We start from the raw sequence: 22,787 nt of genomic DNA, 5'->3' as shown, positions 1-22,787 counted from the left end.
TTGCATAAGACACTGCTCCCACTTTGATTTTTACTAATATTAAAAACAGGCCAAATAATAAATTAAAACTGAGTTTTTAAATGAGGTAAATTCAAGAGGGTTCAATAATTGTTTATTTTCCATTTCAAACAATAAAAAGGAAGCATTTCAAATTGAAAAAAAAAAACTAAACTCAGGCAATATTTAGTTAACCTAAAGGGAAATTCTGTACATATGTAACCTTATTTGCTTCTTGGAAACTGTATACAGCACATTGTGCTAAAAATATGGAAGTTAATACTTTCAGCCATTTACTGAAAATAAACATGTAGAAACTAAGCAACAAGTTAAATACAATAATGCACAACTCAACAATTTTAAGTTTTCGGCATGGAGCAATAGAGCAGATCACTGAATAATTTAAGGAGATGCAAACGGGCCCTCTTCGTTCATAATTCTTGGCAATCTACTCAGGACAATAAATTTCTGGTCACAGCTGAACAATTTCATTCCAATCTCATCTGAAAGAAACAAAGTGATTATATTGATAGATAAGAAAGGCATTGGTAGGGGGCAGGGAGGAAGGAGAGGGGATGGATGGAAGGGGGAAGGAGGGACAGATGAAAGGAGGAGGGAGGGAGGGAGGGAAGAAGGGAGGAGAGGAGGAGGAGGAAGGAAGGAAGATTTAAGAAAATCAATGAGTTCTGTCAATAACAAAGGCTTGAATTAAGTCCCTAAATAAGGATGAAATATTTGTGTATTTCTTATTGCCTATTCTTAGAAACCACTAAAGATAGGTACATTATGATGAATTTAAAAAAAAACAAACCACAGAACATTTTGTCTGTGAGAGAGGGAAAGGGGGAGTGGGGGGAGGGGAGGGAGGAAAAAATGAAATAGAATTCCACAGGGACAAGCAATAGCTTGTCAAAAGTAAACAGAACACATAACCGTGAAAAGGAACCAATTTTACCTGATCAACAAAAAAAGAGAAAAATGACATCACATTTTTCACAAGGACATGATTTTAATAGTTACTTATATTAAGATGCAATGTCTGCTAAATTATAAAAATTGCTTTAAAAATATATTGACTTAATTATACTCATTTCCTTTCCTTTATGTATTGACATTTTTCAAATACTGCATATTGAAATAAATTCAAAACATGATCATTACAACATGTGGCAAATAGTTTCATATCTGCCTAACATTGTTCTCATTCAAATTTTAATCTAATGCTTAACGCATTAAACTTTATTGATGAAAATACTACATTCACATATTTCATTAAAACCAGAGCTAGAAGGGCCTTAGAAAATAATCACACTTGCATGATATGCTGACAAATAATTTACATATCGTTTCTATACAGTATTCTGTTCACACCATGTATAATCTTGACATTACCAATTATAATTATAGATACATTAATGTTGAACTTACAGTTTTAATACTTAAAAATCATTGTTCCTGTTCATCACTGATGAATGGATAAACAAAATGTGGTACACATCCATACAATGGAATAGTATTCAGTTATAAAAAGAAATCAATTTCTGATACATGCTACAACATGGATGAACCTTGAAAACATGATGCTAAGTGAAAGAAGCCACATATAACAAAAGGCCACATATTGCATGATTCCATTTTTATGAAATGTCCAAAACAGGCAAATCCATCGAGACAGAAAATACATTAGTTGTTTCCAGAGGCTGCAGGAAGGAGAGAATTGCAGGTGACTGCTAACAGATGCAGGGTCTCTTCTGAGGGTGATGGAGATGTTCTGGAATTACTGGTGATGGTTACAACACAGGGATATACGAAAAACCACTTTTAAATGGAATATTTTATAAGAACTTCATCTCAATTTTTTTTAGCTGCAAAAAAAGTCAATGTTCCAATAAAGAGAATCACGGTATCAGCATGATCATAATTAGAATAAAAAATGCCTATTATGAAAATGTCATAATTACTGGGCAAGGGAAATTCTGATGACACATTTAAGGGCACATTAAAGGATAAAACTGCTATTGCTGTTAAAACATGTGAAGATGATCTTTCCCAGGAACTGAAATTAAAATTTTTACAAGAAGCCAAAATCCTCAAGCAATATAATCATCCCAATATTGTCAAACTTATCAAAGTTCGCACACAAATACAGTCTATCTACATGATTAAGGAACTGGTTCCAGGAGTCGATTTCCTCTCCTTTCTGAGAAAGAAGGATGAACTAAAACAGTTAGTGACATTTTCATTAGATGCTGCTTCTGGATGGCAAATCTCGAGTAAACATTGTATACACAGGAACCTTGCTGCAAGAAACTGCCTGGAGGTGAAAATAATGTTCTGAAAATCAGTGACTTTGGAATGTCTCATCAAGAGGATGGTAGTGTGTATTCATCTTCTGATTTAAAGCAGATTCCCATTAAATGGACAGCACCAGAAGCTCTTAATTATAGGAGATATCGTTCTGAGAGTGACGCATGGAGCTGTGGCATCCTCCTCTAGGAGACCTTCAGCTTAGGGGTCTGTCCATACCCTGGAATGACAAATCAGCAAGCACAAGAGCAAGTGGAAAGAAGATACTAGATGTCAGTCTCTCAGCAGTAACCAGAACATATTTATAAAATAATGACGTCTTGGGATTACAAACTTGAAAACCACCCCAAGTTCAGTGAACTTCAGAAAGAACTGCCATCAAGAAGAAAGTCACATAGTGATGAAACAGCACCAAATTCAGACTTCAGGACTCTATCTTCCAGCAGAGTAATATTTTATTCTCATTAATAATAAGTTTATATCACCTTACCTGGAATATTCTTCTTCTTGTTTATTAACTAGTTCTTTAAATATGTGCAACTTTAACCATTGTAATAAGAAAGCACAGGTTCTAAATGCAAGAGATCCCTCAAATCTATCTTTTCACATCTAGGACTCTTTATGTTTCTCAAAGGGTTTCTATTTCAGGCTCAGTTCAGAGTTGACTGTCCTCCATCCTAGACACCTCTACTCTCTCAGTGCTATAAACTGCATTGGTAATACCATCTGTGCAGGATACACTCCAACAAAAGGTGGCCTTCCACTATGCTAAGACAAGATTACATTTGTAAACATCACTTCCTATTGGGAATTATCTGGACAACTTTTAGTAAGGTTGTCATTTCCCTCTGTTCCACCATGCCCTCCTCCTTTGTCAGGGCATCAGAAAACTATGCATGAAATGCCCTCAAAGAGTACCCTTTCAGGGTTGAGGAAGTTGATTTTAAATGATGTTACTTTATAGACAGCTGTGACAGCAAGAACGAAGTCTGAAACGTTAGGTCTGGGTGAAAGAGCAGCTAGACTGGTGATCAAAATAGAGAAGAAAGGCAAATAGAAAATCAGCCTTATTATCAGAGCCATGCCTTTATAAACACACACACACTTTCTATTTTTATGATCAAAAAGGTCCTAAGAAATGTTTCAATAGTTCATAGACTCCTCATAAAAGAACCCTCTGGGGCTTCCCTGGTGGCGCAGTGGTTGAGAGTCCACCTGCCGATGCAGGGGACACGGGTTCGTGCCCCGGTCTGGGAGGATCCCACATGCCGCGGAGCAGCTGGGCCCGTGAGCCATTGCCGCTGAGCCTGCGCATCCGGAGCCTGTGCTCCGCAACGGGAGAGGCCACAACAGTGAGAGGCCTGCGTACCGCGGAAAAAAAAAAAAAAAAAAAAAAGAACCCTCTGGATGGCAACAAAATTTATTTAGAGAAACTATAAAATACAAGCCCAGTGAATTAAAAAATTATTCCTGGTTAATCCTAGTACGTGTACACATACACACACAGGCACGCACATGCCAAGTACAAAGGTACACATGGATGAAGTTGACAGAAGAGTCCAATGAACATTTACAAGAAAGAAAGAAGTTACAGGAGAAAGATATAGGGACAGCCATCCTAATTCCACTTTACTCCTTCATTTACCCTTAAACTGCTGCCTAGCAATTCTTATCATAGCAAACACACTTCCTGAGGTATCCCAAGTGGATAAAATGGAACAGTTAAAACTAGGATTCTACTGAACTGAATCTCAGCATACCCAGGGGTGCCTCTCAAGATAAATGTGTGTGTGAGGAATATGTGTCACACTCAAGGGTAAATGTGGCATGGGAGCCTTTTGGAAGTGCTCATGCCTACATCCAGATAAAGAACAGCACAGCACCTGAGTGAAAATTTGGTCTGCCTTAAGTGGAAGAAAGGAAATAGAAAATCCCTCCTGTTCTCTCCAACTGTTTGGTGCCTATGAATATCAGTGTACAGAACTCACTGATACTTTAAAGGATGATAATGAAGAGAAAAATAGTTTAGGTCTATCATTTCAATCTCCTAACAAGACTTTTTTACACATTTAATGATTGCTACATACAGACCCAGATGAAAGTATAATAAACCTGCCCTCAAAAAATATGTTGCAGCACACAAAGCAACTTCTTAAACAGTATACTATCAAATGCTATAAATACACTGAACCTTCTTCTGGGGGCAAAAATAGTCAGTGACGTTTCTCCTCAATTCCAAAGAGATATAGTTAATACTCCTGTACATAGCTCTCCATGTATAAAGTTAAGAGTATCTGAAACATAGCAGGTAATAAAGAAAAATACTTGATTGTTTGATTAGAAGGAAGAGATGAAGTTACTGCCTTCAACAAGACCACAATCTAAGGAGAGGGATATGTAACACATTCATATATACATAGGAATCAGTGACTAGGACTCTATAGGCAAGCTGACACACACGTGTAAGCAATGGGAAACTACTGAGGAAGATACTTAATTGAACACTTCCTACTCCAACACATATTATTACCAGCATCTAGGACTGTGTCTCAACATGGTAACACATTCCTAAAATAAGCAAACTTGGAGGAGTTAGGAGGTCAGTTCCCAAGTATGGACTGAAGAAGAAAGGCTCAGAACAGGAATTACAAAATCGATTGCTTACAGGGGCTACTATAAAATGGAAACAAATGGAAGTGAGCTGGGTGGGGCCTGAATGAGGTAAACTACAAAAAAAGACCCACTCTATTTAAGGGGAACAAGCACCTAGGCAGGTCTAGCTGACTGTTGCCATGCAGAAATCAGGACACAATGTTGCCAGATGTTCCAGTTCTTCAAAAGAAAATGAAATTTGGATTTTGTCAACTCTTCTGATTTTTAAAGGCAACTTTTTTTTTAATGTTAAATATTGTGCAAGGCCAAGAAGGTATGTCTAATAAGCCACATTCTGCCTAAGGGCTGAGAATTTGCAACCCTGGGTTTAAACGATAAGAGTTAGGTTACACGTAAGAGACCAGAGGTGAGAGACAGACCTGTAAAATATATTATTAGGCTTCACTGGAGTATTAGAATAGGAATGTAGTATACTACAAATGCAGATGGATAGGATAGAGTTAATTGCTAATATTCTTTGAAATTAAGAGCCAAGAATCCAGAATCAAAGTGCAAGAAGACTGAGCTTCTCAAAACCTAGAAGCAAGTCTCAGTTTAGCAGTGTCTGGTTCACAAAAGGACTCTCAAAAGTTAGCTGAACTCAGTGAATTGAGGACCACACATATCAATTTACAATTGCGAAGCTAAAGAATGCTTCTAAGTGGAAATTTTTCATAGACAGGAATTTTTGAAGATTAAACTAGGGGAAACAGTTAAAGGCAAAGCAGCTAGTAGCGTTCAAGAGACTAAATCAAGGAAAGAGTAGATGAATTTGGACGAAGACATTAGCAATAACGAGTAACAGGAGATACAGAGAACAAGCAAAAAGGATTTTGCAACAAAACATTATGAAACAGGAAAAGAAGACTCTGGAAGGAATTTAATCTGGGTCACATTTATATATTGTATTTTCTTAACTCTAACATGATCATTTTAATGTTTTTGAAATCAAGGTGATACATACAAATCAATGTCATTTCTCTATCCACTTTTCTCAAAAAACAGTTCTAGAAACCAACAATGAATCTTACAATTAATGACATCTCTGACTCATGGAAATGTGACATGTGTAGCAGTTCTCCTTTCTGTAGAATATAAAATAAATTAAAAAGGGAGCAGGGAGCAGCAGATTTGAAGTAGCCTAAAGGTAAATGGTGCCAATAAGAAATGATGAGACCTCTAAATGAAAAGGAAGAACCACATAAAGACTTGACCAACCCTAGAAGGTATCCAACAGAAGGCAGCCACAGAACAGCCCAAAAAAAGGGAAAAAATCAACCGGTGCCTCACAAAGAGTCTACCCAAGAAGAGAGTAAAGAGAGATGTCCAAAATCACAATGAAATTGTCGACGACCATGACTGGCCCACTGCTAATGAAGATATAAGAGGCAGAGTGTTTTTGTTTTCTTTAATAAGGGGACCAGGTGAAAGCAAGAAGTAAAAAGCAAAACGCCAAACTGAAACGAAGGTTATGGTGAAGAATAAAAAAAGAAGATTAAAAGTTTATGGTTCACTGGGGAAGACAGCTAGTGGTTAGGGTGGGCAATGGCTAGAATTTAAGAATAGGTAATAATATTTCTTTTATAATCTTTCTAATTTTAAAAAATCTACTGAATTCTAAATGCTCTCTCATAATTCTCATCCACCCTTCTGTAATACTTAGATAACAAGCACAAAATAACAGAACAGAAAAAGCACACTATTTGTCAAGAAGTTACCTACCTGGCAACCTCAAATCCCTGCTTTGCAGCCAAAATAAACAGGACAAAATCCATACTCTAAAGCTCACACCTTTATACAAAACAGGCTCTCAGACATTTCTCACTCTTAAACAACTGTAAACCGCCTTGGCTATCTATCCAGTTTCATTAGAAGATTAGAAGCAGCAAATAATATTAGGAGGAGGGTAGAGAAAGCAAGTATACTTGATATCATTAAAAAGTGACAGCTAATATGGAAACCAGAAAATTGTTGATTCTTCAACAACTTCTAATACAGCCATCTCAAACCATTAAATGTAGAGGGCAAATCATCCTACATACACCTCAATAATCCTAAGGCATCACACCAAACAATAACTATTCAAGTGATGATCTGAGTGCTCAGAAAAGATTATATTAAGGTTCTGAACAGTCCGTCCACATACAATTTATTTAAGATGGATAAAACACTTTTAAAATCTCACATAAGGCATAACTACTTTGAAAACAAAGTTGCATATTTTAAATTCCAGAACTAAAAGCACAGACCATATTTTTGGCTTTGCAAAACATGGGCAGTGGTAGAAAGAGAGGCAGGAAACTTAAAACAAAACTCTGGATAACGTGTCTGCATGAAAGGCAAAAAGAAGATCAGAGAACACTGAAGGGCAAGAAGACCTATGTTTGCATATTGGTGTGTCAGCTAATATCTCTGTCACCCTCTTCTACTTAACCTCTTAGAGTCTCAGTTTCTTCATCTGTAAAATGCAGATACCACCATCACCTACAAGGTACTTTAAAAAAGTAACTATCCAGAGAAGATGGGAATGAGTGGTGAAGAGAAAGCCAGATGTTTTTAAATACATCTTGGTGCTTTAAAAAAAAAAAAAAAAGGCGTAGCTAACAGCAAGCTTAAAATGAAAACAGCTTAAAAATAACCGGGAATCTTGTCTCGCATCTTTACCCAAAGACCTGACCATTATATTTAGGTGAAAAACTCTAGCTGTATCTTGCAAAATGGATCTAGTTTCTTCAACATTATCAGACCTCATTTTATATTTCTATCTTTAAATGAAAAGAGGTGAGAGAACACTCACCTTGATTGAAAGTCTTCATTATCTGTGCTTGTCCGAGGACTTATGAGTAGATGACAAATTAAGGGAAAACAACTTTTGGGGGGAAAAAAAGAATGCTGTCTCATCTTTTAGTATAATCCCTCAGCTTGCAGGCCTAATTGGCTCTTACCAGCCTGGTAGCCTCAAACTCTACCAGCTCTTCTCATCTGCCACATCATCTTGCCCTGCTACTCCCCATGCCCCCAGCCCAAGGAACTCTCTGTTCCCTTTCTTCCTCTCGGTGGTAGAGCCAGAGGGACTTTAAATCCCTTGATGGCATAAAACAATCTCAGTCACCAAAGAAGTTTAAAAAACAATCAAGTCTCCCATTTCCACGTTTTGTACATCTGAGAGGGTTAACTGGAGAGACCATTTAAAAGGTAGTAAGTCCTTGAGCATTTAGACCACATACTACAAGGGTACAATTCTAAATAAGACCAGTATCAAAGCTTTCCATTATACTGATTAAAAACATCAATAAGATGAAAAGGATATTGTTTCTTCTCTTCCTTTCCTCCTGAACTGTCCCGTTTCTCTTTCTTTTCTATCTTTTCTTTATCATGCCTGGACTCCTATAACGAATGGTGGAATTAGTTGGGGAAGGGAAAACCAAATATAAAAATCAGCTCAAAATCTCTTTTCATCACTCACCAGTCATAAATTTTTCTTCAAACTTATTTAATATGACACCAAAAGCACAAGCAACAAAAGAAAAAAACTGGACTTCATCAAAAGTAAAAACTTTCATGCATCAAAGAACACTATCAAGAAAGTGAAAACACAACCTACAGGAGAAAATATTTGCATATCATATATCTCATAACTGTCTAATATCAAGACTACGTAAAGAATTCTTACAACTGAGCAACAAAAAGACAAACAATCCAATTAAAAAATGGCCAAAGCATCTGAATAGATTTCTCCAAAGAAGATATACAAATGGCCAACAAGTACATGAAAAGATGCTCGACATCATTAGTCATTAAGAAAATACAAAATCAAAACAACAATGAGATACTACTTTACACCCACTAGGATGGCTACAATAAAAACTAAATAAATAAAAATAAAAACAGAAACAGAAAATAACAAGTGTTGGCAAGGATGTAGGGAAATTGGCACCCTCATACATTGCTGGTAGAAATGTAAAGTGTGCAGCCACTGTGGAAAACAGTTTGGCGGTTCCTCAAAAAGCTAAACATAGCATTACCATATAACCCAGATATTCCACTCCTGGGTATATACACAAGATCATTGAAAACAGGTATTCAAACAAATACTTCATAGCAGCACACCAATGTTCATAGCAGCACAATTCACAATAGCCAAAAGGTGGAAAACAAGACAAAAGTCCATCAAGTGACGAGTGGATGAACAAGTATGGTACATTCGTAAAATGGAATATTACTTAGCCATGAAAAGAAATGAAGTACTGATACATGTAACACCATGAAGAATCTCAAAAACATTATGCTAAGTGAAAGAAGTCAGACACAAAAGGCCACATTATAATACAGTTCCACTTATATGAAACAGCCAAAGTTTTTGATAAGTCCACAGAGACAGAAAGCAGATTCGTAGTTGCCGGGGGGTGGGGGTGGGGAAGGGGTGATGGAGAATGACTGCTTAATGAGTATGTGGTTTCCCTTTGGGGTGATGAAAATGTTCTTGAACTAGACAGAAATGATGAGTGCAAACACTGCAAATATACTAAATGCCACTGAATGGTACATTTTAAAATGGTTAATTTTATGTGAATTTTACCTCAATTTAAAAAATACTTATTTAAAAGGAGCAGCCTCCCTTTTAAAACGATCACCTTATAATTTTCCAAAACTGCTTTTAAGAACTATGAATATATGGCATATATGTTGAATATATATCATAATGATGCTTTGTAAACACTTTACACTTTAGTAATGGCTTGCTTACTTTATGGCAGATGCATCAGATGTATTCTATCATCCATTAGTATCTAAGAGAATGCACACTATACTTAATTTTAAAATCAAATATGAGTTGTGAACACATAAGTTTATTAGGAAAAAATGTTATAAAAATGTGTTTAAAAATCAGAATTAATAAAGACTTTATAACAGTGTGATGATCAGGGAGAATACATGCGACCATATTTTAACCTCATGAATGAAGAGAAACTAAAAGAACTGTTGTCAGAGAAAAAAGAAAACACGAAAAGAAAGGCTGAAACTCAATGAAAAGAAGTAGCTGGGAGTGGAATGGAGAGGAAGGGAATTTCAGAGGTAAACTAATTCCACCCTCCCAGTAATTTGGGACTGAACTGGCTCAAGTTCTCCAAGATAACCTGCCCTCCCCCAAAGCCTCCTCTTCCTGCCCCCAAATAATTAACAAAAGACTACTTGACTACAAAAAAACCTCAGTATTTGCTAAATTTTCTAATGGGTGATTTTCTAAGAAAAAGTATATTGTTCTTTTTGTTCTTGTAATTTACCTTTTTGCCACCAGAGGAGATTTTATCCATTTTTTCAGATTTAAATGAGTCACCGCCTTTTTCTTTGCCTGACGATTTTGACTTATTTTTTTCCTTGTCTTTCTCATTTGGATAAGGAGACTCACACGGACTCTCACTTTTGTGTTTTGAAACCCCCACTAAAATTATAAAAGAGAATCATGAAAGCCTTTTCCAATTCAGTTTGATGACTGCTTGGGAAGTATTAATAAGTCTACCTACTTGTTCCATTTTCCTCTTTCCGCCTCTTGGTTAAGTCCGGTGGCACTTCTCGGTCATTGTTTGAGTGATCCTAGAACCAAGAATTGTGAACTACATTGATCAAGAGTTTTTGTTTTAAAGTATTACTTTTATACAAGAAGAGAATAGCTAGTAACTAGCATTGGAGAATATCTGTGGTGCTTTCACATACTTGGTAAAATGACATGAAAGACAAGCAGAGCTGGTAGAGATTATTAGGCTGAAGATCCTTATTACTGACTACGGTGAAAATACCAGTTAAAACACTAAATAATAGACTGTCATGCAACAAACTAGTACTTTAAAAAAGGCAACAAACACACTACTGTACATGATAATGAGCTTTCCAAACTAATTTTTAAAAAATTACAAACCCTTTTCCGGTCTTTCCTGTCCTTTTCATCTTTTTTTTCTCTTTCTCTGGATCTTTCCCTCGACTTGTCCAAATCTTTCTTGTCCATTTCTCTCTCCTTACTCTTGGACAGTGGTGGAGGAGTATGATTAATGTAGAGCTGTTAAATTAAGGCAATATTACTAAAGATTATTAGTTTTCCAGTATTGGCATCATTTGCTTGATTGTTTATTTAATGAAAGACATTTGGTAGTAGACCCAAAGTCAAAACTGGTCAGCTGTCTGGATTATGAGAGGTAAAATAAAAGAGCATGGCACAAATTACGCAAAGAATTCAATTCTTGACCTTATAAAAATTATCATTTTTTTAACTCAACCAGTTCATTTCTGCCTCAACTGAGATTTTTATTAGTAAATTCACAAGCTACAGTTCCTTATATAGCTCTATTGTGAAGACCCATAACCACCATTATTACAAGAGTCCATATGTGAAAAATAGTGACTGAATTTTCTCTACTGCAAACAAACAAAAAAATACAAACCTCTACACAATCATGGAAATTTAAAATAGTTTTACCATCCACTGATAAGCAATTGATGACAGTGAGCAAAAGTATAAAATAAAACCTAGCCTTGACTTTACTAATAAGTCTTTTCTGCCTCAGTGTATACCATGCATAGATTATCCTAAATACTGTTATAATAAAGGCTGCATATTCACTACCTCTAAAAGCGCTCCAATTTCTGTCAAATAATCACAACTGATTGTAAAATTTGTCTTACTGGTTCTAAATAGCTCAGAAAGCCATATTGTCAGTTAAGGTTGATAAAACAACTCAGACTGAAAAATGATAAACCAATATTCTCTTTTACCTATTCTTTCTCCAATGAAAGGCCCATAGACAATAAAACAGCCAAAGATCAAGGATATGCTAATTCTAAATAATTAAGAGGTAACCTTACTTATGCAAGTTGTAAATATGGAAATCCATTCTAAAACAAAATATTAAGGAAATAATAAGACACCTAACCTTACGGCATTTATAACTGTGCTACAAGCTTACGTTTAACTTAAGACATTAAAAATGTTAGGCAGCAGAATACTGAATATAACTCATTACATAACTACACAATTCTAGATATAACTTGGGAATGAAAAGAACAGTGAGTCAAAAGTCAAATATTTTTACACAAAGAAATCCTTTGGTATTCAAAGGAATACATGAAAAAAGACAGCCATCAGTTTGAGAATTAAATTAACACTTGTTTTTTAACACCACCAAATATTTTCAATTCAGTTTGCTCAGAAATACTGCCATAGCAATGCATAAGTAGATTCTTTAAAATTTCAATGTTTAAAAGTTGATGATCAACTGAAATAGACAAAATGTTTATTAATAACAAAGAGCAAGAGAATGAGAAACAACCATAAAGTGCTTGTCCAAAAGGTACTCTTGCTGGGTATATACCCTAAATGACACTTTAATATTTTCTAATTGTGAGGTTTATTCACATCTTAAGTCAATACTATTTATGAAACTGACAAGACAAAGAAAGTAATATGTTATTACAATACTCAAAGAAGACTTATCTTAGGGAAGTATTGCTTAATTCTTCCAGTAAAAAATTTTTTTGTTTGTGATTACAAATAAGCACGTGTACACACATACATACACATACACACACACACACACACACACACACACACACACACACACCCCTCCACAAGAATGAAGTTTTTAAGTGTACCTAACTTGAATTCTGTATTGCAGAGAATTGGGAATCCTAGAAATTCTTAGTTTAGAAATGTACCAATTCTATTCCTTCTTTCTACCCTTCTAAGAATAGTTCTGATCACAATACTCTTTTCCACAAAAACATACAGTCTCTCATTGAGTATGGAATAAAATGCATATTCCTTAGCTTGGGTATTCCAAGCTCTTCACAACCCTTGCACAATTCTACCCTACTATGGAGTGACCCAATGTACTCTAGGCTGCGGCTACCGCTGCTCCCTAACACCCTGTGCTTCCCAGCAGTTCTCTTCACCAGAACGGTCGCTCATTTTTATCTTAATCTCTTAAACTCCTACTTTGCCTTCCAAGACAGATCGAAAGCCATCAGCACTTCAACATTCCCTCAACTCCACAAATCACTGTCCAGTGAACTCTTATTTTATATTAACCTTTTTTTTTTTGTGGCAGGAATTCCCAATTAATTTCATGTCATTTATTTTTGTCCATAACATAGTTTACAGGATAGTAGGGGAGCTAATGTGCTTTTTCTACTTTTACACACTTCCTAGTGTCTTGTACACATAGTGAGTACTCAATACGTGTTTGATGAATAAAATTAATGATTTGTTAAACTGATCTGCATGTAGCGTTGTTGGATTTGGGTTTTTTTTAATTTACTTTTATTCCTGATACTACTGGATCCTGTTTTTTACTGGCTTTTATCCTTGACATTGAGATCATTAGATCCAAAAAAACAATTTGACTGATCTTCAAATTCTGTTTAAGAGACCACTGCCACACTGACCCTTTTAAGGATACAATATATAAAGATGGCCTCACATGTAGGTTCAGGTTTGGTTGGTTGTAAATCCTTGTTTTAAGATGATGAACAGAATTAAAAGCTGAATTTTACTGAGGTGGTTATTGCTGCCCTCTGAAACTACAGAGAAGCTTGGTTTAAAGGAGCATGCTTTTGGGCTTCTCTGGTGGCGCAGTGGTTGGGAGTCTGCCTGCCAATGCAGGGGTGACGGGTTCGTGCCCCAGTCCGGGAAGATCCCACATGCCGCAGAGTGGCTAGGCCCATGAGCCATGGCCACTGGGCCTGTGCGTCCGGAGACTGTGCTCCGCAACGGGAGAGGCCACAACAGTGAGAGGCCCGCGTACCGCAAAAAAAAAAAAAGGAGCAAGGTGAACTGACAGAAAAGATTTGGACACTAAACTAGAATCCCACTTGAAAAGCCAAGTCCATGTGTATTACAAAGTGAAAATAGTAACTAGTTTAGTAAAAAGGAGGATCCTAGGGGCAAAGTATAACTAAAAGGTCAAACTAGAGCAGGGAAACATTTTTATATGTATGATGACAAAGTAACCTGAAAAAATAGACACATACCTTTCAAATCCTCTAAAAAGTAAAAGCTACCACAGAAAGTTTAAATTATAGATCATTAATTTTAGAGAGCACTCAAAGTCCAGTGAAATTTTTTTTCTAAGACATTCATATGCTATTAAACTTTCTTAGACACACAAAAAATCAACATCAACTACTATGCTTTACCAAGTCCAAAGGCATAAGAGTTCATTTCGAATATTTACTGAATACCTAATCATATTGCCAGGTACCATACTAAGCACTAAGGATCTGAAAAGTGGTATGAGTTGCAATTTTTACAAGGGTATTCATATGCCATTTTCAAAATTTTCTGGTTGAATGTGGAATAAATCCATTGAATTTTAAATGCCCACAAAATCACCATCCTTTTTTTTTAAGCGGGGTGGGGGGATCACTATAATTTAAAAAATAAGACAAACACACGAAAGAAGTTAAGAACCCTTTCAACTACTATTGAAATGGGTGCTAAGAATCAAGGAACCATATTTTTTTTTGGAATTTTTGTTTTCATTGTGGTAGGAACACTTGAGGAACCTTAATTTTAGTCCAAGTTTTGGTACTAACAAGTTATATGCCACTGGGAAAAGATCAAGAACTTTAGTCTCTTATTTGTTAAAAAAGACACTGTCACCTGCCCTACCTACCTCACAGCACTGTGATGAATATGAGATGAGATAACATATGTTTATCTCATATGTTTTATTTTCAAAAGGCTTTCACAAATGTAAGGAACCATAATCTTCATCATTGCTTAGAAAATCCAGTTAACTATAACAGCAGGTTTTCAACTGCTTCAAAATATGTTTCAGGAAATAAATATTCACAAGGTAACATTGTTAACCCATGAATTTAAAATAGTCCACACAAGCCACTGATGGTTAAGACTGACATACATACACAATCCCACTCTGGTTATGAAAACCTACTATACTGGAATACATATTCAATTTAGCAAATAAAAAGTTTTACTTTAAAAGAAAGCATTCACAGTTCAACTGATTCTCTTTTGATTAATACAGTATATTCTAAAAACAATGCTATAATTTTAGGACACAGGCACATCAGCTAATCTAAACTGTTAAAAATTAGTGCTTACTTGCCCAAAAGCCACAGACATTTCATTATAAAGCTAACAGTTCTAAAAGCAGTTAGTACTGTCAACTGGCTTTGTTTCAAAATATCATTTTTTACTGGTCCACCAGTAAGGAATCATACTTAGCAGCTATAAGAGGAGGCAAAGTAGAAAATCAAAGTGAAACAGGGTACAAATTTTATAATAATAAAGACAAAATAACATGAACATTGGACAATTCAACTATAACCATGAAATGAATGAACTCTGTAATAAGATACACAAACTGCACATGATTTTTAGTAGCAGAATCCTCAAGAAAGTAGAGTAATAGGCAAGAATTAATACTGACATGTAAACACAACCATCAAGTTGAGTATTCCCCTCCAGGAGAATGATTAGTTTACATTAACCATATTTCTTGATAATATGCTACAACTACCAAAAAGGTAGCTCAGCAGAGGCGATATAAAGATTTTTATGGGTTAAGATGGGCTCAGTTTTTAGAACAGTTATGTGAATGCATCAGATATATTTTTTGGCCTTTTGGGTTATCTAAAAAAGTTAGAAAACAGCCTGACAGATTTGTTTTGAGAAATTAAATAAGCCTACTCCTCAAAAGAAACCAACAACTCCTTCCTCAAATCTTAAACTTACTTTCAGATTTTGAAGCATAAAAGGATAATGCATAACAGCAAGGAGAGATTATAGAAAGGTTGCCACATTACACACATTTTATAACAATTTCATTAAAAGGGACCATTGTCATCCATTGTTTCAGTTTGTGATAGGTATTTTTAAAGGTTATTCCACTAACTTACTGAATTTACTAGGGTGAGGGTACCTACTCAATAAATGAAGTAAAGAATTTTTCTTTGTTTTACTTAGGCATGATGATTTTAAAAGACTCAAACCTTTGCTGAAGACTCCTTGAGTTCGATGAGACTGTCCTGTAGAAAATGAATGGAGATGACAGGTGAGCTGGCATAGTTCTCAGAACCCAGAGGAACTTTGGGAAGTATGGCTGTAACCTGGAAATAAACCAGCTACTTCTTGTGAGGATAAATCTCGTGATGTCATTGTTATATGAATATCAACAGTAAAAAACAAAAGCAAAACTATGTAATGGAATTGTAATGTTTAAAAAAAACTAAATTATATGTACTCATTGTAATAAACAAAAATCTTTCTCTGCTCAGAACTTTAAAATAAATGTCAATGCCACATTTTTCATAACACTGCATTTAAACTACAGATAATGGTAAAAGGCTTAAGAAAGCAAAACATTTTTTCTCCACAAAAAGTTTTAAATAGTGGAGGTCACTGTGGAAGAACAATATTGCCTTATATTTTCATAGTTTTTCTTTAATAGGGAGGTTTCAAATTTTCCTTTACTTGTGACTCCACCATAAATATATACACATTTTATCCTAGCCAGAAAACTCAGTGGCATTACATTAACAAGAAAACAAAATGTATTTATAAAAGAGTAATCACTTTTTTTTTTTGCAAAGTGCCTCTAACAGTGAATCTCATACCTCCCACAAAAAAAAGCACTTAAAAAAAGAAAGAAAATGAAATCAATTATGGTATTCAACCACAGTGCTCTTGATGAAGAATTAGTTAACTTACAGGTTTAAAAGTTCAACGTACTGCAAATTCAAAGATTCCATGAAATTAGATGAGTTTAGAATTAAAATTAAATATGGAGCAAGGAATGGCTACCCTGAGTCTTCAAGAAGGCTACACCCACGATTTTGTGCTGCAGTTGAATGCCTGGGGTTTCTCTTTGCTGGGTGGTAGAATTGGATGCCACATCTGCTTTTATCGTAACGCAAGGTTCAACTTGTTGGGAACCCAATGGGTATAAACAAACCTCCAAGGGAAGATACAACAGAAGCTGCATGCTCACTGAATATACACAACTACAGGAGAACTGATCACCAAGGAGACTTTAAAATGGAACTCCTTTCAAGACTCCTTCTTAGAAGGCACACATCGGTATGATGCTCATCAAGAAGCTTGATGAATTCAGAGGTATCTTGTTTATCCTGTATCATCCAGGAAGTCTTCAGTGCTATATATTCTTCAATATTTATGCCGAAAAATAGGCTTCATTCTGCTGAAAAGATTCATTTGCTTGTAGCTACCATTGCACTCCAAAAAAGACTGCGTAAAGCAGTGAGGCACTTCTGGGTAAAATTTCTCTTGCACTTTGAAACACTACAAAATTAGTGCTAGGTCCTTGAAGTTTTAATATTTTTATAAGAAAAATACTCAATAGGAAAAAAATATCAGTCCACCAATATGTAAAAAATTCATTTTCTAATGCAACATAAAACCTCCAGTGGCTCCAGTGAATACTTGGCACAAGACTTGAAGGAAGTCAGGACACGTATTCCAAACAGGTGAGCCTAACATGGACGCTGCCTTCCTCAGGCTATACTAACCTTTACTGTTGCGGAATGTGATGGAGAAGGGTAGGTATCAATTTTGCGACGTTTTTGTTCTGTTGGGATGAAAAGAAATAGTCACAATAAGGTATGTTTCCACTTTTTTCCACACACTTAAAAAAAAATCACCAACTTCTAAGGTTATCAAGTATTAGTTCCCCCTACTAAAGTCCCTAGATAACTTGCCATAATAACAAGACAAGAACCAACTTTATATTACAACAACCAAAGGTAAACAAATATAAATCAAACTTGCCCCTTTCAGGCTCTGCAATATCTGATCGGGGAACAGGTGACTTCAAGGACCCAGAAACTGGTGTTTTCTCTCCTTTAACGTTTTCCTTTAATTTCATTTCCTTTGCTATATCTCTTTCTCTGGATGGCTCCTTCTCTCTTTCCTTTTCTTGAGTCGACTTTGATTCTGCATTGGGGACAGTGGTCTTGAATTTCTCATCTTTAACTTTTTCTTCCTTCTTGAATTTTTCTTTCTCTTTGTCAGACTTAGGTGTTCTTTCCTTCGTCTCTCTTGCTTTTTCATCTTTATTTGGCCGTTCTTCCTTCGGTTTTTCTTTACCATCTTTACCACCAAGTACTCGGGCCTCTGGAGTAGTAGCTGGAGTCTTTTCTTTTTTCTCTTTTTCTTTCTCTTTCCCTTTTTCTTTGTCATTTTCTTTAACAGCTTTGCTGCTTAAGAATAAAAACATGACATTTTAAGACAAATGGTCATAAAATACATTCAATGTTATAAATCATAAAGCGTTTCTTACTGACTTCAAAAATTCTAGAACTATGAGTAGCCCTTTAAAAACTAAAGGACAACTTTAAGACAAGTAAAAAGCAAGTACTTCTTTATCCAGTAAATAATAACCGAATTCACAAATAGCGGATTAAAAAAGAATAATTAAAGTGATGTTAGGCCCTTTTTTTGTACATGTTCATAACCTTTGAGGATTACAAAGTAACAACCCAAAACTATCCCATAAGCCAACCAAGGGTGCTACCATCAGGAACTGGATTACTTGGCTGGATGGACCACTGGTCTAAATTAGTAGGCTTCTCTCATGTTAATTATTCTTACCCAGATTGTACACAGCAAACACTCAATCCTAAAATTTTTTTTTAACTTCACCACATACATTCCCCTGCATATCCCAGCAGAGGAAACAAAGTCAGTCTCAGCATTATACAAAACGTGAGAATGGTAAGCACATCATCAAAACAGCAGTATAGACAAAATTTCTCAGTCCAACAAAAATGACTTCCATAGTATTCATCTATCACCCTCTGTCATTCATGTCTAATGAGGTTGCTTAATCATGTAAGAATTCAGAATTCTGACATACAGCACAGTGTTCCTACCTGTTAGAGCCACTATTTCCATTGCTTGAATTCCCTTTTGGTGTGGCACTAGAAGCTTTATTAACTGCTTTCACACCACACTGAGATCTCTCCCTTGATTTATCTGAAATAAAGGTAAGGTTTTATTTGACAAGCCCCTAGATGTAAATAAGCTACAATTGCACAGCAAAATGATTAGAGACTAGATAGAAAGAAACAAAGGGCTGATCACTTCTTGACAGTTACATACTCCTACTTAGGGATTAAAAAAGTAACACTAAGCCAGCATTTTACTTGTCATGTGATACAAAACATTTCAGTTTGCTGAAACAAAATGTATTACTTATAAATTTCTACAAATAAGCATACCAGTCTCCTCATTACTGCTTTCATCCGATTTAGATGCACTTCCTACTGACGATGAAGAAGGCCCACCGCCAGGCCCATTTTGTACACTGGCAATTGCATTCCTCGGAGGGGGGTCTTTGTGATGAAACTCATTTTCAGGTATCATGTATGACTTTCTACTTTTCAACTGCCCAGAGTAGCTGAAAGTCGCACAAAGTGTTTAAATATACAAATACAAGTCAAAAGGCACAAACATGGGGTTTAAAAGAATAAAATTAGCAAGTTATTCACTCTGCTACTTGATTCCAGAGAATAAAAAATATTAATTTTCAGTAAGTTCCTGAATGTCTTTATAAGAGAACCTAGATGCTTTCTTAAAAATTTCAATGTAAACTAATCCTTCAACTAAAATGCCTTTTTTCCACTATTGAAGATTTGATAACTCAACTGATGATAAAATTACATTTCCTCCAAACCAGGATATACTATATATGATTTTTGAAACTATCATCCAGTATAGACCGGAAGCTGATAATCAGAAGTGACAACTCTCACCAGCCTGTGGGAACATGATCGCATAATCTCCCATAATCTCCTGAAGTAAGGCAGAAGATAAACTTCAACACTGTAAGACATTTTAAAGTCTTCAGAATCCTTCTGTAATCTAGTCTCATAAATCACATTAAAGTATAATTGTGTTACCCCATAGCCAATGCATATAGATCTGGCCTCTTCTCTTTTTCCTCTTGGCAGATTTTATGCACTCTTCTTTCCAAAGCCTGACCCAGATTCAAAACTTTTGGGTACCAAGGAAGTATTTTTGTTAGCACAATCAAGATATTCCTGATGTGAGTATATTCGCCTGTTTCAAGGCAATGTACCGATGCCTACAACAAACATTTTAAGATCTGTTATTAAAAAAGTATAAGTATGAAGAGAAAAAACCACCTTTGAGAAATACAATTTTTTCTTACCTTGGTTAGTTTGTAATGCCATTTATGTACAACGTGTCGAAAATTTTCATAGTCTAATTGATCAGCTTTATTTCCACCATCAAAACCAGTTGCCCGCAATATAGTAAGAAATCCTGGATAATTTCCACATTCCTAAGGCCAAAAAATAGGCTGTCACTTTTAAAGAAAAATTCTGTCCTCCAAAATAGTAGAAGCTGAAACTTAAGTAGACTAGATTAATGATTCCATGTGAAAATATAATGTGTATTTTCAATGATAGGTAGTTTTCACAGAAAGATCCACCTTATTCAATGACATTAATTTGAAATGTCAGTTTGAGATAGGATAAAAATATAGCATGTTTTTTAATAATGAATGAATTGTGCTTAAATTTTAAACATTGTTGTACAACTGAATCTTAAACTCAGCTTCCCTTTTAAAACTGAACCCAGAGCTTACTGGAAGCGGTCATTATATACATGGTAAATGGGTAAAATGTAAGAGTATTTGTCATACCTTTTCATATGTGGCTCTATCACTGTGCCACCTGGTCACAGTCTCTAACATGCAGCAAAGGAATCTCCCATATCGACTAGCTTCATTTTCAGTACAGCTTGCGACTGTGTAAATTATATCAGAGAAAACCTACAGAAAACAATGTGTGAAAAATAAAAACAAATCAAGGTCAAAATTAGTTCAAAATATTAAAAGATCATGTAATAGCAAATCATAATAAACTAAACAGGTAAGTTTAGTCAAAATGCATCTTCCCCTTTTATATTCACAATTCCAGAGACCTTTAAAGATTCTGGTTTTTGTGAGGAAATAGCACATTCATAAAGCAACAATAACAACAACAACAACAAAAAAAACCACTTTTATAAAGAAAGCGGATTTACAATGAGGGAAGAAAAAAACTATCATTATTATTACAACGTAACTTATTTAACAAAGACTTAGCCATAGATATTACTGGGGTTAAGGGGACAGTAAGCAGAGGCGAGGCTGATAGAAACTAGAAATAGGCAGCTGAGAGGCTGTAACATACGTCATGTTTTTAGACCACAAAATGCAGCAACTTATTATTATGAAAAAAGCCAGATGCAAAAATCTGTGAATGTGACCACATTGAAAAGCATCCCTGCTTTTATATATGTGCAAAAGTGTAAGCTTTTTCATTGCTTCTTGAGGGGGTGAAGGTTAAAAATGGAGAAGAGAGTTCTGCCTATTATGACAAACATATAAACCCAAATGTTGAGTTAATGGATTAACTAGGGGTGCTTATTATATATCAGGCACTACTCAAAGTGCTTTTGTGTATAGTGACTCATTTATTCCTCATAACAATCTTATGAAGCAGGTACTATTATCCCGTTTTACAGATAGAAAACTGAGGCACAGAGAGGTTAAAAAAAACTTGCCAAAGATCATATAGCCAGAAAGTAGCAGAGCTAGGATTCAAGTTCAGGCACTTGGCTCTTGAGTTCATGCTTTTAACCACACACACAATAATACCTCTATAGATTATATATAATGTTTAGCTATCTTTGTGTGAGACTTTTTTTTAAAGGTTGCAATAAAAAGAACTTACTCGATCATAGCAAAGAAGTGTGGAAAAATTTGGAGTTTTCTGTTGATGTACCAATTCAACAAAACGAGCACAGTAAACAGCATCAATTGCTGAAAAAATACATCGAGGAAATATACACAGCTGTAGAAATTTTGTGATGGTCTCATTTTTGGTAGATTCTAAAAATAAGGGAAGAATATATTAAGTGGTAAACTTCTTCCTCAAGTGCCTCAAGGCCACTAAACATGACAACATAAACTTTAGTGTAGAGAATGATATAAAACCACAAACTATTTATAGTTTGTAACCAAAAGGTCATGCCTGGGATAAGACTTTCATTTTCACTCTGTGGACATTTTTCTACCTATAATTTCTCCAGAGATAAGATTTTATACAGAAAAGTTGAATGATAAGCTGCCAATATTGTAGTTTTAAGTTAATTAATTTCACCAGCAAATTAAATCTGTTCCTTCAGTGAACATGTGAAGTCGACTCTGCGTTAATGAATAACCAAAGAATGGGATAGTGAACACTGAGTTGAAATACAAACATAATATACTTCAATACCTCCAAAGTTATAAAAGTTTGCTTTTTTAATGTAGCAGTGGCAGAAATGTAACAATTCTAACAACTTACTTGCTAAAAGCCAATTGTCCTTTTCCAGTTTCAGTCTCTGTAGCACTCGCTGTACATGTTCCATCTGCTTCTTTTCTTCTTCAAGAAGCTTGTCCTGAAGGGCAGTACATCGCTCCTTCTCTTTTTTCTTTTTATTTGGAGGCTACAAAGTATAAGTTGGATACTTTTCTAACTACAGGCACATTACCTCTCCTTCTTTTAATTAAAAAATTTGAGGAGATAAATGCTGATATCTTATACTAATTACTTCAACAGGGATGTTTAGGAGTCCACTTGGATGTGCTTTGACCTCCATTCAACAAATCCAAGACAAAGTCAGTCTTCGTACACTATCAAAACAGGATACCTTCTCAACACTGGTACTTTTACTCTGAGGCATGGAATCATCTTTGATCCTTCCTTCTCTGTTCCAATATTCTAACTGCTTACAAGTCTTTTGC

At 35.4% G+C, this 22,787-nt stretch overlaps 1 protein-coding gene and 1 pseudogene across 7 annotated transcripts in view; one reads left to right on the top strand and one right to left on the bottom strand.

The window, feature by feature from the left end:
* Nucleotides 1–532: 532 nt before the first annotated feature.
* Nucleotides 533–22,787, bottom strand: part of THOC2 (THO complex subunit 2) — a 102,781-nt gene continuing 80,526 nt past the window's right edge. Inside the window, exons 24-39 of one of the 7 annotated variants that reach the window (XM_060001960.1) lie at nucleotides 22,348–22,489; nucleotides 21,733–21,890; nucleotides 20,658–20,786; nucleotides 20,163–20,294; nucleotides 19,891–20,075; nucleotides 19,210–19,388; nucleotides 18,862–18,964; nucleotides 17,759–18,189; nucleotides 17,500–17,558; nucleotides 15,964–16,080; nucleotides 10,874–11,011; nucleotides 10,482–10,551; nucleotides 10,242–10,399; nucleotides 8,267–8,343; nucleotides 7,754–7,799; nucleotides 533–2,524 (exon numbers count right to left, since the gene is read on the bottom strand). In XM_060001960.1, coding sequence (XP_059857943.1) covers nucleotides 7,772–7,799; nucleotides 8,267–8,343; nucleotides 10,242–10,399; nucleotides 10,482–10,551; nucleotides 10,874–11,011; nucleotides 15,964–16,080; nucleotides 17,500–17,558; nucleotides 17,759–18,189; nucleotides 18,862–18,964; nucleotides 19,210–19,388; nucleotides 19,891–20,075; nucleotides 20,163–20,294; nucleotides 20,658–20,786; nucleotides 21,733–21,890; nucleotides 22,348–22,489 — 2,106 coding nt within the window. In that variant the 3' untranslated portion in view covers nucleotides 533–2,524; nucleotides 7,754–7,771. Of the gene's footprint in view, nucleotides 2,525–7,753; nucleotides 7,800–7,821; nucleotides 8,344–10,241; nucleotides 10,400–10,481; nucleotides 10,552–10,873; nucleotides 11,012–15,963; nucleotides 16,096–16,681; nucleotides 17,559–17,758; nucleotides 18,190–18,861; nucleotides 18,965–19,209; nucleotides 19,389–19,890; nucleotides 20,076–20,162; nucleotides 20,295–20,657; nucleotides 20,787–21,732; nucleotides 21,891–22,347; nucleotides 22,490–22,787 lie in introns of those variants that run through there. The other 6 variants (XM_060001962.1, XM_060001963.1, XM_060001961.1 and 3 more) reach the window with 6 other exon arrangements.
* On the top strand, nucleotides 1,955–2,574 carry LOC132418081 (tyrosine-protein kinase Fer pseudogene; annotated as a pseudogene).

The sequence above is a fragment of the Delphinus delphis genome, chromosome X (genome assembly GCF_949987515.2).
Source record: "Delphinus delphis chromosome X, mDelDel1.2, whole genome shotgun sequence".
In the NCBI taxonomy this organism is placed as follows: domain Eukaryota; kingdom Metazoa; phylum Chordata; class Mammalia; order Artiodactyla; family Delphinidae; genus Delphinus; species Delphinus delphis.
Note: the sequence above shows the minus strand (reverse complement) of the source record. Positions and strands in the feature narration are given on the sequence as shown.